At 36.0% G+C, this 18958-nt stretch overlaps 1 protein-coding gene across 6 annotated transcripts in view; it reads right to left on the bottom strand.

The window, feature by feature from the left end:
• Positions 1 to 9030: 9030 nt before the first annotated feature.
• SLC4A4 (solute carrier family 4 member 4) overlaps positions 9031 to 18958 on the bottom strand; it is a 345822-nt gene continuing 335894 nt past the window's right edge. For 3 of the 6 annotated variants that reach the window (XM_055315264.1, XM_055315261.1, XM_055315263.1), the window contains 3 exons: positions 17728 to 17824; positions 14843 to 14922; positions 9032 to 14157 (listed from right to left, as the gene is read on the bottom strand). In XM_055315264.1, coding sequence (XP_055171239.1) covers positions 14879 to 14922; positions 17728 to 17824 — 141 coding nt within the window. In that variant the 3' untranslated portion in view covers positions 9032 to 14157; positions 14843 to 14878. Of the gene's footprint in view, positions 14158 to 14842; positions 14923 to 17727; positions 17825 to 18958 lie in introns of all 6 variants that reach the window. The other 3 variants (XM_055315262.1, XM_055315259.1, XM_055315265.1) reach the window with 2 other exon arrangements.

Here is an 18958-nt window from a genome sequence, read left to right on the forward strand (position 1 = left end):
TCTGAGAAATTAATCTTTGATGTTAAGATTCACTGAGATTTTTAAGTTGTTAGTATAGCATTATTTAGCCTAAACTGGTTTATGTAGAAACTGGTACCTAGAAATGCAATACTACCCCTACCCTAACAAAAACCTAAGTAAGCTATGTCGTATTAGTTCAGGGGCCAGCCAGTAGGCAATAATGAAACTTTATTAATGGAGTCCGGAGAGATGACAATCCATATTATGCATTGGCAAAACATTTGTTAAGACTGTTATTTGCATTTAGTTGGGAGATAGTTAATATAAAGGAGTGACCTTTGGATTTAGGTATAGAGGTTCGCAAATAAAATCAGTGGCACACCCTACTTCTTAAAGATTACAAGACAGAGATTGATTTAAGAAAAAGAGTCAATTTGCAATCAGAGATGAAAGGGAATAGAATTGGAAGATATATTTGTTTCTCTTCCCTAAACATAAAAGTCAAAACTGAGAGGGCATTTGACCTACAAAAGGGCAAATAAAATTAACCTCACTTCAAGAACCAAATCAAATATATGGCCATTATATTCCTTGTCACAACTTTTGAATTAATTAATATGGAGTCCTTTCAGTTGAATAAAATAGCTCATGGATAAGAGATTAAGTGGATGAGTTGACCTCCCAATTCCAGGGAACTTGATTAGCTAAAGTCATCTGTAATTAAGTTTAGAGAAAGAGGCATGTCTTGAAAAGAATTGAGGATGAGGCTATAGGCACATGAAGCTGGATGGAATCAAATTAATAAACAAGCCTAATTCTGAGAGTATTGTACTAGTTGGGACTGAATATCATTGTGACTAATCTTGACTAAAAATGACCCTTGGGGTCCCCAATATTGTATATTATAGAATTAGGCTGAGAAAGTAGGCATGGCCCCCAAGGAGGACATATTCTTGTGGCCAAGAAAGATAAGAGAGAAAGAGAAACATTCCACGGTGTAGAGCCAAGAGCCACAGAGGATAACAGCCTGGGAGCTTGCATTCTGACAACAGGAGAGGGGTCCAATCAAGGAGTGTTCCTTATTCTCGGAGGGCAGGGGGATCATTCCTGAAACATTTACCCCATGTGATTTCAGGATTGCTTCATGTATCTCATTATTTCTCTTTCTGAAAGGGAATATTTGTTGGAATTATCCTGTCTTCTATCACTGACTTCTGGATTTATAGATCTCTTAATGAAGAGAAGCCACACCAAGGCTTGATATAGTAGACAATCCCAAAATCGTTTTACTTTCATTTTGATGCTATTCTTGAACTTTTGGATTTTTCTCCTCTGGGAGGGAACTGAGTGGATATTGTGTGCTCTGGGAGGGAAGCAAATATTTCTGAATAAAATTTGGAACGATGCTAAATTACATCTTACACTATTCTTCATTTCTCTTTCTCTGAGGAAGGGTTACGTACCTCTCCCTGTTGACCTCAGGCTTGGTCATGTGACTTGCTTGAAACAAGGCATTATGAGCAGAAGTTATCCATGATTCCCTTGTGCTCTGTTTTCACTCTGCCATGAATTCAGCTATATCCACCTATGGATGGGATTTCCATCAACCTGGATCATGAAGCAAATATGACATGCAGCAGAGCTGCAGCCAACCTATAATGGACTTGTTGTAGAAATCAGAGACAAACCTTTGTTTTTGTTGTTATAATCCTATGAGTTTTTGAAGCCTTTGTTCCTCAACATAATTTTTCCCAAGCTAACTGATAGGGCTTTTCTTCTTCGTTGGGAGCCTTGCTAAAGGATATACTGGAGTCCTGTAGCACTCACCTGACCAGATGCTTCAGCTGTTGGTTGAGAACGTGAGACTCTTTATTGTGCTACAAGAATAAGTACTAAAATGTAGTGTTGGGGGAGTTAGGCTTGATTTCTTGTGTTCTCATGACATCACCGAGGTTGGGGAAGGGACCTGTGGAAGCTTAGCTCAACACATTTCCACTTTGGCCTGGGATCAAGAAGTATTCCTAACGAACTGCACAAGAGATGGAAAACCTACTCTAAGAGAGTAGAATAACCATCAGCACATGGTCTGTGCTTGTTTTAAACTGGAAAACTGAATTTATTCTCATAGTGTCATAGAAACTCAAAAGTCCTGAGTGCCTAAGAGGATTTGAAGAGCTTCAACTGTAGAGCTGGTTCCCCATCTATTGGCTTCTAAACTACCACTAAAGGAATGTATTTATCATCTTAGAGAGCCCTTTGTTGAGTCCATTGGCTTGTCACTGTAGTGGGATCTGAGGTATAACAGAGCTAAAATATCTCAGAATATTTATTCAGAAAAGGAACATCATCAATAGCCTTGCCTGGATGAATATGCAAGAAAAATGGATTACTAAAAAAATCTGTCTTATGGGATATTTCTTAAGTAAAAACTTTTACTTTACAAAGTATATTATTAAAGCAAAATGGGCAGCCCGGGTGGCTCAGCGGTTTAGCATCACCTTCGGTCCAGGGCGTGATCCTGGGGACCTGGTATCAAGTCCCACATCAGGCTCCCTGCATAGAGCCTGCTTCTCCCTCTGCCTCTCCTTCTGTCTCTCTCTCTCTCTCTCTCTGCCTCTCATGAATAAATAAAAAATATATAAAAAAATAAAGCAAATTGTTATTATGTATTAGCACAGCTTAGTGGCTAAGAGGAGAGATCCTGGAGCTATCCTATCCCAATTAGCTCTACCACTTATTAGATATATGATTGTCTTAGGTTGGGCTCCTGGGAAACAGGCTCTGAGGCAGAGATTTCCATGCAGGAGACTTATTGGAAGGAGCTCTCAGGATGAATACTCATAATAAGAGAACACGATTGAGTGGAAGGATAAGTTAGAGTATGACATAGTTGCAACAGAGGCTTCAGCTGATCCCCATGGTTGCTCAGTAGCTGGAATGGTTTCAGAGATGTCCTGAATTAGGTAAGGGGCACTGACGGTCAGCCCCCAACACACCTAGAATGAGAGCCTGGGTTCTGAAGAAGTGCTGAGAAGCAACCTGCAGCATGACAGTAATTGAGGGCAAGTCACTTAATCTCTCTATCCCTTGGTTTCTTTTACTATAACATGGAAAAATAATGGTACCTCTCAGGTTGTTATGAGGACAGATTAATATTTGTAAAGCATTGGGAACATCGTCTACCACATAGTGAGACTATATTAGTGACTGTTAAATAAATAATTGCCCAGTGTAAGTTTTCATGGAATATACTTTAACAAATAGATGGGGAGCTTTATAATTAGTCTATTAATTGTTTCTATGGTGACAGTCACTCTGAAAGTGCTTTTAAATGTTGGAAAATTCAATTAACTGAACAGCTAATTCTTTAAAGATTTATTTATTTATTTATGATAGACATAGAGAGAGAAAGAGGCAGAGACACAGGCAGAGGGAGAAGCAGGCTCCATGCCGGGAGCCCGACGTTGGACTCCATCCCGGGTCTCCAGGATCGCCAAACCGCCGAGCCACCCAGGGATCCCTGAACAGCTAATTCTCACACAGTTCAGAAGTTCTCCATGAAAATCTTAAGTATTTATTTGCTTGGAAGCAGCTTTTTAGCAATCATGCATCTACAGTTCAGCTCAGGCTTTATTCAAATTATTATTACTTTGAATTGCTGAAAGATGACTAACAGGGCTACAATTCTTGACAGGTGCTGAACTAAATATCTTACATGCATTTCTCATTACAACCACTTTAGGAGATAAATACTGTATTGTTATTACCTCTGTCTACAGATGGGAAACTGAGACTCAAAAGGGTATGCAAGACTCCAAAGTCTTGACACTTAACAACTGCATCCTCCCATATAAGTCACCACATACTCAGCTGTTCCAAGTATTTGAAATATGTTTGATTTCTTAAGCACTGCAATCAAAGAAAATGTAGGCTACCAGTTACCCTTCGTAAAGATTCATAAATAACCCAACTTGTTTTGCAACTTGTTAACGGAATATTCAAGTCTCCCATATTAGACAATAAATAAGATATTGAAATGTTAAACCTAACTCACATTCATATGGTGGATGTCAGCTCACTTGGTATTCTAGAAGCATTATATAAAAAAGATACATTTTGTATTAAATTACATATTTAGTAGGAGGAGATGTATATCATGGCATGGAAAATAGACTCAGCACTTTCTAATCATAGTATCTTGCACAGTCTCACCCTTCAAAAAGCTGATCCTTTAAAAACAGCCTATATAGTCCCTAATCCACTAATTCATAGTTACTTGTAGTTCTACCCCAAGTCAGCAGTTGTGTCTGCCAGTTGAGAAACCTAATCAATAACTGAAGCTCCATAACTGCTAATGCTTAACCTATGTACCCCTTGACAATTCTATCACTGAATCTCAATGTTTGAAATCATCCCAACTGAGCTAAAGTTTTACCAGGTCAGCCTGACATACAAAGTCAGGTTAAATCAGGTAAAAGAAGACAAGAACATTCCCAATATTGGACATGTCTGTTTTCAAAACAGAACATGTTATGGTGCTATCTCACCTTAGTCTACCATTCTTCCCACCGCATCACCCCACCTCCAATTTGTTTAGGTACTAGACTGAGATATGTTGAGCTCAGGAAGGGTAGGCTCCATCCCTAGTCTAACCTCCAGAAGATGCTAATTAAATTCCTTTGGACAGCGATTGATGTAAACATGGGTGGGTGATTCAGATCTGCCCAACAAGATGTGGGGGAAGCCTACGGGACAGAGCTTCTTTCCCAAATACAAAGGCAAAGCCCTCGCTAAGAGAAAACCTTTTGTCTAGCTACTTGCTTCTTCCTGTTCTGATGTTTCTGTAAATGTCACAGCTCTCTTTGGGTATAAATGAAACAACCAAGAGAATTACAGAGATGCCAGCTCTGCCCGCACCTACACTATCTAATTCCAGATTATTTAAGCCCAAATAAAAGTGATTAGTTTGTCCAAACACATTGCTGATGGACACAGTGTCCTTGCACTTCTCTCCATCTTTTCTTTTTCACTCCTATGGCCCAACCTTCTGTCAGCTGCCTTTTACATGGTCACAGGTAATCCCATTGGAATCTGGTTCCCTAACATTTTTGAATGTTGAAACCAAAAAATATATTTCCATTATTATGACTATGTTAATATTCTATATTAATATTATGACTACATTAATATTCTAGTAGACCCAAGTAGTGGGATATAATTACATATACCTTGTAATTACACCTGAGGCACTCAAAGGAAAATGTCAAGTTCAAGTAAATTTTCTTCCTTTATATTCCATCAATAGCTCAAAATATGAGTCAACTACATATTTGGAGTATTTACTGCTCATACAGTATTTAAAAAAATTTTTTTTTCCTAGAGTTTCTGATTGCTTTTGCTTCCTCTTTGAGAAAATAAACATATGCCTTCTTTACCATATCCTCAATATCTTCCAGATTCTTACTCCTTCTTGGAATCTAGTGCCCTTTTTCCTTGAAATCTGCCACTTAAAAAAAAAAGATTTTATTTATTTATTCATGAGAGATACAGAGAGAGAGAGGCAGAGACCCAGGCAGAGGGAGAAGCAGGCTCCACGCAGCGAGTCTGATGTGGGACTCGATCCAGGGACTCCAGGATCACGCCCCGGGCGGAAGGCAGGTGCTAAACCGCCAAGCCACCCAGGGATCCCGAAATCTGCTACTTTCTATTCCAATTTGGTTTATTAATATTTGGACCATGACTTTCTTGTACTTTTATTTTTCCAGAATTTTCTAATTGCCCTTTATTCAATGCCCTCATCTTTTACTCAAGTTTTTCAAATTTCCAGTCATTTTAGCCATTCCATGGAATACTTTTTCTATGTCCTTTCCCAAAGTCTTCCACTCTTCTACTTTAGATTTGATTGGTTGTTCTCTATGCCTGATGCACACCTATTATTCTGGGACTTTACTATTCAACAAGGTTGTGTTGATTGTTTTTTGTGACTTTCTTTCTCACTTGACTCATTTGAGGTATATTCTTGCCTAAGAATATACCTATTCTATATCCTAGCCTAAGAACAGCTAATTGGGAAGGTAAACCTTTTGGAATTTCTTGGTTTCTAAATATTTCATTCTGCCTTACACTTTATTAATAGGCTAGTGCATCTAGAAAGTTTAAAATCGGGACGCCTGCGTGGCTCAGTGGTTGAGTGTCTGTCTTTGACTCAGGGCATGATCCCTGGTTCTGGGATCAAGTTCCGCATTGGACCCCCCACAGGGAGCCTGCTTCTCCCTCTGCCTGTGTCCCTGCCTCTCTCTCTGCTTCTCATGAATAAATAAAGTCTTTAAAAAAAATAGGAAGTTTAAAATAATTTTCCTCCAGAAATTTTTACAACATTGCACTATATCTTGTAGCATCCAATTTTGCTGTTGAAAGGATTGTAGTCTTTGTTTTGATTTTTCAGTATGTGGCCTCTTTTTATGGACAATTTTAAGATATTCTTATTCTTGCACTTTGAAGTTTTTATTCTTAGTTACTTGAAATTCCACAATGTTCCGTGTATATAATTATTTATTGTTCTGCCCATTCAGATTTATATATGGAGATGTGTATCTACCTTCATTTCTGAAAAGATTTATTTTATAGATAAATACCTCATGCCTTTTCCTACACATTCTCTCTTTTTGATTCTCTATTTGGGGATATTTTATAAACTTTATGTTCCAACTATTCTGTAATTTGTAAAAAAATTGGGAATGGTACTTTAAATCTCCAAGTGTTCTCTTATTCTTTGTTTTCTTTCAAATGATCCTGTTCAAATTTTGTATAGATAATGTTTTTTCAAGCATAAAGCAAATTACAATTATTTTTTTAAGTTCTCTTCTAGTCTTTGAAATACTTGTTTTCATAGGATTAATTTTTTCTATTAATATTTGTCTTTCTCAATAATGCTTGAAGGATTTCCTCAAATGTATTGTGATTCTTATTGTTCATACATACCTCCACATTTTAGAATGAGAAAAAAATTTTGGACAGGGAACTTTTTGCCTATGGGTGAGTTTTGTTGACTCTCAGGCCTTGCCTCAGTGTACTGAAGGGTAATTCTTCATTAATGTCAGATGAGGACGGTTTAAAAAAAAAAAAAACAAAAAAAACCCAAGTGTTCCTACTTTTTCCCAAGGCAATTTGTTCAATTATCTTAAGAACTCTCTGATTTTTTTTTTAACCTAAAGATAAGAGCTAGGCATCAGGCTGATCGACAGGCAGAGGTAGGAGAGGGAGTGCTACATATATACACATACATCCTGTAAATACCCATCCTCAGCCCGCCCACTTCCCATTCCCATCCCTGACCCTACCTGCAATGTCTGAGTCTGGGACTTACTGAGATTCTCTTGGCCATCCATGGCCTTGACTGCATCCTCCTCTGTACCTATTTTAAGCTGCAGCTTCCTGCAGTCTGCTTTATCATCCAAAAATGCACTTGCCTTCATCATTAGAATCTGGGGCTGTCTCTGGTCTACCTGTGCCACATTCCATAACTTTTTTTTATTCCTTTACCATCATCTAAATAGAGTCTTGAAGAAATCTCAGTTTACCAATTTGTATAGAAGTCAATTTTACATTAAAAAAGAAGAAAACTATCCTGGAGGCAGAATAAGGAGTATATATTTTCAACAGGCAAGACATGTAATCAATGTAATCATTTCAATATAAAACCAATACATTTGACTTTAAGATTTGTGGTGTCCTTGCGTCTGTACTAAATAGTCTGATTTTTTTTTTTTTAAGGTGGGCTTGAACTCACAAGTTCAAGGTCAAGAGCTGAGCCACCCAGGTGCCCTCTAAATAGCCTGATTCTTAAATTCTTAAGAATATTTTATAGTTGTAAAAATATCTTCTCTCTTCCTACCAGGTTGAAGCTATTAATTCTTGCTAGCTCAGTTTCCTATCAGTAACTTTCTCTGTTATTTCTCAGGTCCTATGTTCTGAGAAAGCCACAGATGACCAAGCTTAACCTATTCAAGCATTTTGAATAAAATAAGTGTAAATAGATCCCATGGGAGGATTTGAGTTCTTCTTTTGGAACTATGGTGTTCCAGCTGTGGTACCTAGACCTTGAGACACATAGCTTGGTAGTTCATAGGCCTCAGCACTTTACTTCCCTATTCTCAGGTAGGTCAAGCAGGTGAAGTTACGTAATGAGGAGCTGCTGAAGTGCCCCTTTTCCCCCATAACATAAATACAATTTGATCCTAATTTCTTGACTTAGTTATTGTTATACATGACAATATTTAGACTTCTCTGTGGGTACATTGAAATATTAATCAGATTCTTCCATATTATTATGTATTCTGAGTGTGGCTTCTGTGCTTCTTCCAGCTCAGTAATAAGATCCAAACCCCATTTTCAACACCACTACCACTATCAGAGCTATTGCCTCTATATTCAATTGCCAGGTTGAAAGATTGTTCTAGTCAATGTCTCTGTCTCATTACCTTTTTTTTTTTTCAGTGTACTTTTTACTGCTACCAATGGTTCCTTCTTATCCCCTTCATTTGTTCCCTGCCTGCCTCAACCAACCACCATTCTCTGATTATAACTTGGGGCTGAACTGAAGTTTCCTGGAGAATTGTAAATAATACATGGAAGCCTGGTTAGGTCCAGCAGGAAGAAGTATGTGTTATGTATCTTCTGAGGAGTACCATTCCAAGATTTTGTTCATTTGAATAATTCTTTTTAACAAGTGCTCAATGCTTAGCAATTTTCTAAGATTTAATTATTTTGGACAGAGAGCAAGCGAGATAGAGAGAGAGAGAGCATGAGCAGGGGGAGGTGCAGAGGGAGAGAGAATCTCAAGCAGACTCTGCACTGAGCACAGAGGCTAATGCTGAGCTCGATCTCACAACCCTGAGATCATGACCTGAGCCAAAACCAAGAGTTGGACACTTAACCAACTGCACCACACAGCCCGCATGACTGTATGTATCATCTTGGTTTCAAGAAAATGGCATTTTATACTTCACTAACTTTATAAAAGAAGAATAACAACACTACTTTTTCAATGAAACATCCCATTGCGTTTTCAAAAATTTTATTTAAATTCTAGTTAGTTAACATACAGTGCAATATTGGTTTCTGGAGTCAAATTCAGTGGTTCATCATTTATATACAGCACTCATATTTAGTGGCTCATCACAAGTACCCTCTTTAATACCTTTCAACCATAGCCTGCCCCTCACTCACCTTCCTCCATCAACCCTCAGTTTGTTCTCTATCATTAAGAGTCTGTTATGGCTTATTAACCTCTCTCCTTTTTTCTTTCCCCCTTTCCCATACTTTCACCTGTTTTTTTTTCTTAAATTCCACATATGTGTGAGATCATATGGCATCTGTATCTCTCTGACTTATTTCACTTAGTATAAAATGCTCTGGCTCCATCCACGTTACTGCAAATGGCAACATTTCATTTTTTGATAACTGATTTCATTTTTTGATAATTCCATTGTATAGCTATACCACATTTACTTTATCTGTTTATCAGTTATTATTCCACTGCTCTTAGTTGGACATTTTTTTTTTGCCTTGAATCCTTGCATCTTGCATGATACTACTTCATCAATACTTGAATAGGTAAGTCTTACAATCTCTTATTTCATGTAATTTGGACACTTATTTTATCCTCCTACCTGGAGTTTTAAAAAGCCATCTGAAGTCAGAGACTCTAATTTACTCAAATCTTTGTATTTCCTATAACACCCAAAGAGTAAAATAATAGGCACTTTATAATTATTTGAAGAGTTGAACAGAACCACTAGACACTCATAAATGCATAAAGTTACTTTATTTTAAGTATACATTTAATTTTGAAAAATATAAATGCTAAAATATCTCATCTTCTTCATCTCTTAATTCCATAAAAGTCACAATAGAAAGCTTCATAAAACTGTAAAATACTATAATATTATAGGAATTTTAGGTTTCATATTGGAAAAAAATTATTAGTAATATATTGAAATGTTTTCTGTTCTTTATCATTTTGTTCCACCATGTTGATCTACTTCATTTAAAATAAAAAGATGCATTATTTCTCCAAAGTTAATAAAGACTTAAGAGAATAAAAATAAGAATATCTGAAAGTGCGTATTAATTCTGAAAAGTAAGGTGTACAGATATGTACCAGCCATGAAAATGGCTAAAAAGAGGCCACTATTCACTCTTTTCACATTGTGGGACTGGGACAAAGTTAACTTCTGGCTCTAAAAGTTTCACTGGATGACTTTAGCCCTGAGTTGCAATGATCAGCCTGGGAAACAGAATTCAGGATTTTTGTATGTACCCATAGAGCACAGAGAAATGAGCTAAGAAATAGGTCATATCAAAATTTCCAGTCAAAATGCAACTTGACTGTTAGCATCTATCATACAACATTTTTATTTCAGGCTGCAATGAAGCTCAATGAAATCATCATTTGAAAACTCCCAAGGTCCTTCATACAGTCAAGTGCTATAAAATATCATTTGATTGTATTCAGCCACTTGGTGCCACTGGGCTTTATGCTCATGCTGTGAAGGGTGGATGTGAAATATCACGGAATAAATAAGAAAATATCAAGTGCCTGCACCAAAATCATTAAGTGGTATGAAAAGAATTGAAGAAAGCTTTGTCCCATCCCTGAACAATGTCAACCTCTGTAATACAACTCAAATGGTTTTGTTTTGTTTTTAAAGGATAGTCAGCAGTCAATACATTTCAAGTACTTTAACACAGTTAAAAAAAAAAAGAACTAAAAACTCGGAAGACAATCATTCTCTGCATTAAACAGCAATATAGAGCTGATAAAAGATTTACTCTGTGTGTGGGTTGGTGCATGTGCATAACATTTACACAAATTCTACTCACAGCAGATAATCACTTCTCCTCACCCTCTACTTTTTGAGGTGGGGCTGATTAGAGAGGGTTTATGTTTTGGGGTTTTTTTTGTAGATCTTTAAGCCTCCATCTTCCACCCCCTACTCCACTGTTTGACTGGAAGAAGAGGCAGGATCACCACTGTGCATGGTAGAGAAAATAGTTAGGATTCCAAGTAACTGTCTCACACAGTAGAAAAGAGTGATCTTTATCAAGGAAAACAGTGTCTCCAAGAGATTTTCTTTCAAATGCAAAACCTACGGCCTTTATGCTCCTTTGATAAGGTCAACTCTTGGCCTACTGATCTCTTCAACAGTAAGTTTGTATAATCACAGGACTCCTTCTTGACAGCTTGGGAGTGTACACTTAGTTTCCTTCTTCTAACAACTTGAATATTTCATGTCTCTGTATTCACATCAGGGAAAGAGACTGAGTAAAAAAAAATTGCCATTGTACTGTATTCTGTGCGTCCAGTTTACATAGAAACAAAACCATCAAAAAAATCTGGTTAGTTCTCAGAAAATGAGTAAATTCAGTTAGAATACAGATAATTTATTTGGTGGCTCTGTATGGACTTCAGATTTTGTTTGCTTGTTTAGTAACTACTTCTGCTCCTCTGAAAGTAATGATTTTTTAAAACCTTTTTTTAAAATGGGTTCCAAAATATTGAAAAGGTATGATATTAACTGTTACTTTTAGCAAATGGAAGGTGCTGTTCTGCATTCATATCATGAATTTCAACCTTTTGTCACAGAATATGGATCATCAGTGGAGGTGCAGGTAACTTTTAGATCTACTCAAAGGCTGAAATATTGAGTTAAGTTCCTTTAGGAATTCTTTGAAAGAGATGGAGAGAGGCACAAATCCTCAAATATTTGATTCATGATCAGAAAAATAAAGCCCTATTACATCTAGGGCTCTTATAAAAGTGAACAAAAATGTCTTTAATTTAACAAGATCAAAGGTTAGACTAAACTTATTATGTGTGGCTCTTAGACATTTTATTGATGCTTCCCTTGGTAAAGAAAAAGAAAAAGCTTCCTATAGTTTTATATTATGAAAAAAAAAAGACTATATAATCATTTTAAGGATAGCATTAAGTACAAATTTGATGCCAAAACTTGGCATGTAAGGTTTTAACAAATAACATGTAATTTGCTGCTTTCATTTTAATGAAAAAATCGCAGGTCATTTATATCTAATTTGTATAAAATTTAAAGCTTTAAGATTAGCAGATACTATAAAAGTAACAGCTAATTTAGGATAATAAAATTTTTATAATCAAAATGTTAAGAGGACAGAATCATAATTTAATTAATGTAAGAATGAGTAGGAGTTACTATGTGCATATTATGAAACCAAAATACATGGTTTCATCCTGCTTCTGGTATTCCTCCAACAATCTGTTTTAGTTATATATATTTAGTTTAGATATACTACAAATACGTCTATATAAATCCAAAATCATGGCTTTAGCATTTAAAATGTTTTTAATGCAGATTCATAATATATAATGCAGTCTATTAAAAACATTACATTTAAATAACATGCTAAATTTGGTTAATAAAGGCTTAATTTTCTTTTTTTTCTAATCTTTAATATGGTGCTTTGAAATACATGTACACACATATGTATAAATATTCTAAATGTCCCAATCATAAGGAATAATTGCCTTTCCATCCTAAAACCATGTGTGAGCATTGTTAAAATGTGTGTGTGTATATATATATATATACACACATATATATATACCTCATATACCTCTGCAGATCTATCTGCATTCTCATAAACACTGTATAGATGTGTAAATTATCTATTAATATTCCTATAGGTTTTGTATTATAAATATGAGCTCTTGGATCAATGACGGTATCTGCCAATAAAATATATTTACCCTCATTTACATAATAGTAAGTCCCTTAGACCTCTGATAATTTTTCATACATGGTTTGGGTTTTATGAAAACTGACACAAGAGGCTGGATAACTTTGCCCATTGCCTACCTTCACTCTGTCTCTTTCCAACTTTGCACATATGTACACCAGCCACACACAGAGTATGTACACAAACACAAATATCTCAAAATGAAAAAAAAAATCTAACAATACTGCATAGGACATCGACATGGTAATACAATCAGCATCTATGCCCGGATATTACTATTATCAAAACATCAGTTATTCTCATTACATAGGAGCTTCTCCTTCTCCCCCAATCTCTTCATAGAACAGCAAATTTCTTTTAAAGAAAGGGAAAAATAGATGCTTAGAAACATGGTGTTTTTAATCTGATCCAGCCCTCTGGCTTACTCTAGAGATCGTGTATTTGTGTGTGTGTATGTGTGTGTAAAAATCACATTATATACAATACAATTTTTACAGAAAGCCTGGCAGCTACAAATAAGAGGTAGAACTACTCAAAACTATGTTTCCTGCTGCAGGAAAAAATTCATTTTCTTTACAGTAATTAAAAAAAAGTTAAAAAATTGACAAAAAATAAGTTGCAGGTTAGGCCCCATAATTTAAACAACAAAATCTACGAAGAAAATATTCTTCAATGTACTTAACAGGTAAGTTCATTAAAGGGTTAAAAAAAGTTGCATAGGAAAAAAGGGATATTCCAGCACTTGCTACAATGATGGCAATAGTTTCTCTACAGGGAGTAAAGTACCTTTAGTTTTTCTTCTTTTGATAACTCTACAATTAGGGCTTACAAGCGAGAGCAAGGTAGCATAGCAGCACTTTTTCCAGTCCTGGAGAGCTCCACAAGCAAGAAGGGGCGCTGCCTGGTGGTCAGGGCTTGTTCTCCCAGACAGACATACAAGCCAGAAGCACAGCTCCAAAGTTGTAAGTTCCTTCAATATTTTAATAAAAGGTGTTACAAAATCCTTAATACTTTTGCCCTCTGCTTAATAAAGGAAAAGGACAGGGTCTGTGCGTGTCTTGAGTGACAAAGGAATTTGGTTGTCAGAGGACACATCTGAAAATATGAAAGGAAAAGGGGATTCTTCTGATATGTTTTAAGGAACAGTGCGCTATTGTCTTGATTTTTACCTATGCAAGAGAGAAGCAGAGTGAGTGCTATATTATTTGGCCAATGATCAAAAACCAAAACAAAACAAAAATTAAAAAATAAACAACTAGACAAAACCCAAGAACGTTAACAACGAAAACAGTCTTTTAAGAAAGACAAACAGGTTACAATGTAGTTTCTGTTCCCTTGCTCCTCCAGAAATAATCATTGTCTTCAGGCTCAAGTTCTATCCTAATTTGAGGCACAACTTTTACCGGAGTTCTAGGAGGACTAGAGGAAAAAGAGAAAAAAAAGAAGAGAAAAGAAATGGTAAGTAAATCAGATTCTCTTTCTTACCTGTCAAATGTATATGCATTATACAGAAGCTGAACACGTCCTCTGTTCTTTTAAATACTTATCTACTCTCCTTGTACTAAAAACAAACATTTTTAAATGGGATGAATGTACAAAATAGATATTCAAGTAAAAATTTCATACCTAGATTTAAAAAAACCCACCACCACAAAAATCAAGAAGGAGGACTGCCAGGTAGGTGATACTGTCAGAAATTAAAAGACTAACAGATGTACATGAAGAAAATGTTCAGAGATTTTGCTTTTTGGAAGATTAAGGAGGATGTCTAATGTCTAGAACCGTGTTAAAATGAGGGAGAAAACTACTGGAGAGCTGCCAGAAAACAGTGATTATCCCTTAAGTGAGAAATGATAAAAGCAAACGTTGATCCTGGGCTTTACCTTAATGATACTGAAAGTTTCTATTACTTCTAAGTATAGTAGGTCTTTTCAAATATGTTCTACATAAAAGCTGGGGTGAGGTCTGGGGATTGGGTAACTAATTTAAGATAGCTTGTAGACAGGAAGGAAAACAAGGTGTTCTGCCAATAATCCGCCATGGACTACATTTCTGTGGGGCAATCATCCCACAGAGCAATGTAAAACACGGAGCTGTCCTTTACCTTGGCATACCGAGTGACTGAAGGAAAGGAATTTTATCAGCATGATGTGTGGCGTTCAAGGAATGTTGGTGATCTTTCTCCTGGAAAAGAAAAATTTCTTTAAATCAGAAACTGAAAAAGAAAAAAAAAATCAGAAACTGCCCTTTGGTAATGAATAAAATTAGAGTAAAAATAAAAATGTTCATAAAAATTGATGCATTACAATTGGAAAGAGAGAGACAAATTTAGACAAGTTTTTTCTTTTTCTAAAAAAAAAATTATTTATTTATCTGAGAGACAGAGTATATGCAAGCAGGGGGAGGAGCAGAGGGAGAGACAAGCAGACACTGGCTGAGCGCGGAGCGAGGCTCGATCTTACAGCCCTGAGATCATGACCTGACCCAAAATCAAGAGTCAGATGCTCAACTGACTGAGCCACCCAGGGGCCCCTAGATAATTTCAAGAGACATTGTATTAAGCTAAGAAACTAAGTAATATGATGAAGATGAAAATCTGTTAGCTTCATTTTTTTTAGGTGTTCTGGGATGGACCACTTTGTTTTTATCCGTGAAAGGCTAGTAGGCCAATCAATTTTAGAGGATCTACTTAATATCCTAAGTTTTGCCCTTGGATTTCCTTTCATTTTTAGCATCTACAGTTTTGTCCTGCTGTTATTCGTGAGGGAGAAAGAGATTGAGAGGAACTTAATTATCCTGCACCTCTACTATTTTGTTCTTTCATGGATTATAAAAGACTAATATGACATTAGAAAAGATTTCAGTTAGAATGATCAAAGATATTTTGCTTAAGTAAATTGCTAATATTATGTCAATTTTCCATGTAACCTTCTAAGGGGCTTTTGAGAGAATGAGTAACAACTAGCATTAAATAATTGATTTGCCATAAACTTTTTCCATGAACCTTAAATTCTAACTGTGGTGCTTTTTTATTTTTTATTTTTTAAGTAGCCTTTAAACTCTGCTTAGAAGGGCTATACCAGGTTATGATGCCAACAGAAGACATATGTGCTGTGTCCCTTTCGCAGTTTCGTTTTGCTATTCATGCTCTAGTGTTAATATAAGGAAAAATGAAGCCAGGATACGGTTTGAAGAGCTTGAATCCAAAAAAGAAGTATTAACTAAATCCTACTGACAGAGCTGAAAAGAAATGAACCTCAGTTACAAGTTATAGGTTACTGACTGGCACCAAAGCTGAGATTGCTTTGACTGTTCTTTAAACCCAGTGAGCCAACCTCTAAGATAACCCCTCAATGCTCCCTGGAGCATGGTATCCTGGTATCCATGTCCTTGTGTAACTCCTTCTCATATTGGACCAGGGTTGGTTTGTGTGTGACTCATGGAATATAGCAAAGAAGTGATAGCACGTCACTTCTGAGATTCAGTTCTAAAAGACAGCAGTTTCTATCTTGGTTTCTCTTTCTGTTCTCATTGGGGGAAACTACATCATGAGGGGGCCCTAAGGAGGTGCCCATAGGCCAGGGAACTGAACAACTGCTGCCTTCTGCATGAGCTTTGAAGCAGATCCCAGTTCCAGTGGTTTTCAAGCTTGGTCCCAGCCAAAAGGTCTCTCTCTGAGAGACCTGGAGACAGAATCACCTAAATCATGTGCTCCTAAATTCCTGAATGTCAGGAACTATATAAGTTAATACATATTTGTTGTTTTAAGCTGTTATGTTTTGTGGTATTTTGTCACATAGCAACAGATAAGTAATACATCTATTTTTCACAAATAGTCATGCATTTCAAACTTTTCTTGGTAGCCTCTTACTGAAGTTGAACTGGCATTGTCAAACAGAAATAAAAGTTTCTCAACTATCCTTTTCCCCATAATAGATTAGTAGACTTTGAAGTGAGTCTGGATCTAAAAGAATATATTTTCTTCAAATGAGAACCCAAAGTGAAAGTAGTTTGGAAGCAATTGCTACTTGCTATTGGAAAAGCTTGAGATATTCACTACTACAGAGGTTTTCCCTTTTTCAAGTGGCCTGTTAACTCAATTACAGAAGAAAAGATGATATGTCAGAAATCATTACACCTTAGCCACCAAGCTATTGCCCAAAAAGACCAGTCCAGTTAAAAAGGTGTTTTTGAAACAGCAGAAAAGGAAGAAAGAAATTAGGAAGAAACTGCATATATTTTATAAGTAATACCTAAAAAGTTCTATTAATATTTTATTATTACTATTTTATTTATTTGTTATTTTTTAAAAAAGATTTTACCTATTTATTTGAGAGAGATATAGAGCAAGAGCATGTAAGCATGAGTGGGATGTGGGGCAGGGGAGCAGAGGGAGACAGCAAAGCAGTCTTCCCGCCAAGCAGGGAGTCCGACATGGGGTTCGATCGCCAGACTCCAGGATCATGACCTGAGCTGAAGGCAGACACTTAACTGAGCAACCCAGACACCCTATGATTGCTAATTTAATTAAAAATAATAATTATTCCAAATGCTGAATATGAAAATTGATTTACTGATTATTTAGAGGCTCATGATGCAATTTCTCTCTTGAGCTCATTTGGTCATTGGCTAAAGCAAACAGAAACAGACAGTGATGTAGTACTATAAGCTGCAATTCTAAATACCAGTGGGGGGGGTCAATTAAAAACATGGTTATGAGTTTAGCAATCGAAAGAAACTGGTGATAACTTGGATCAGAGAAAACACTACCAAACAAAAACTTAAAAGGTTATGGATCAAAGGAAGAAGAAAGAGTTAAGCTCAAGGAATGTAAAAATGAGACTTTATAGTAATTAAGTGTAAATCTCCAAATGGAAAAGCAGAAAGGAAAATAGAAGGAAAGTTAATGTAAATGACAATTCTAAAGTTTTTTTCTCCGCACGTGCAAACCATATTTGAGCAGACATGCAAGAGGTTAGTTCTACTCACTGTCAGAAGGTTTGCTATCACTTAGGAAAGGTTGCTGTTCCATGATGTCCATTGGAATTTTAATACTTGGAACTTTTTCTGAGTATGGGCAGTCAGACTGTGAAAGAAATGTACAACAGTTTTTAGAAAGTTTTTACTATACAGCTCTCCCTACCTCCCATTATTGCTCAAGCCTATCATATTAGCATTTACACTAAGAAGGACTCTGATATAATCATTCTTACTTGCTAACTTTTCCAATTCTACACAATTTTTCTCACATTTGCTTTCCACGCTTCTGACTTAATGGGATAAATCAATTAAAACTAGAAACACACCAAAGAGAGATCACTACAAATTAAAACAATTATAAGGCTTTCTATAAGCTGGATTCCCAAACAGCAAATATTTAGGGGTTTGCTGTAGGGTAAAGTATATAATCTTTATGTGAAAGATTAAATTTAGGAAACTTCCTCAACTATAACATGGTCTTGAAATTCTTTTTTCGTTTATGCCTTCTGATTCCATGTCTGAGACTTTCCGTCAAAGACAGGTAGAAGACTAATATTCACTATCAAGGAGCCCTCGATGTACAGTTGAAAATAACTACCCCCTTACTTTAATACTGTATTAAAACTAGTTTACATTAAAGGTTCATTTCAATTTGCTTTTCCCAAAGATATCTGAAACTTAGCAAAACATGAGAAAAATAAAAATCAAAAGGAAGGTATAGGTATCTATGATTGTCATGTAAGCAGAGAAGAATCACAACCAGAATAAAATGACAAAATCAGGCTATTCATGGGGCTGTTTGAAAAAACAGGTCACCTAAGCCAAAACTATAGGGGATTTTCATAGGATTACCACCTTCCTTTTTTAAAGAATTCATTATATTGAATACAAGTCTATGTTTGGACCGAAAAGATCAAATCCATCCCTTAACTGAAAGTACCAAAGAAATAGCCTTTAGCAAAAAGATGGAAGGGGAAAAAAAGAAAAAAGAACTAGAGGTCAAAGAAAATAAAGAAAAAATAAACCTTAACATACAGACTACTATATACATTGAAAATCTTTTAAGGTGAATCTGAAGAGAGTAATAAGCCACAAAATTATTTTAAAGGAATAAGATATTGCATTTATATTGAAAAAAATGAAGATGCCACATGCATGTACCTTTATGAGGATGCCAAGAAGGACAAATTTTAATCACAGTATTTCAAACATTTCCCTCAAATAATAGCATTTATAGATG

Source organism: Nyctereutes procyonoides, unplaced genomic scaffold, assembly GCF_905146905.1.
Source record: "Nyctereutes procyonoides isolate TBG_1078 unplaced genomic scaffold, NYPRO_anot_genome, whole genome shotgun sequence".
Lineage (NCBI taxonomy): Eukaryota > Metazoa > Chordata > Mammalia > Carnivora > Canidae > Nyctereutes > Nyctereutes procyonoides.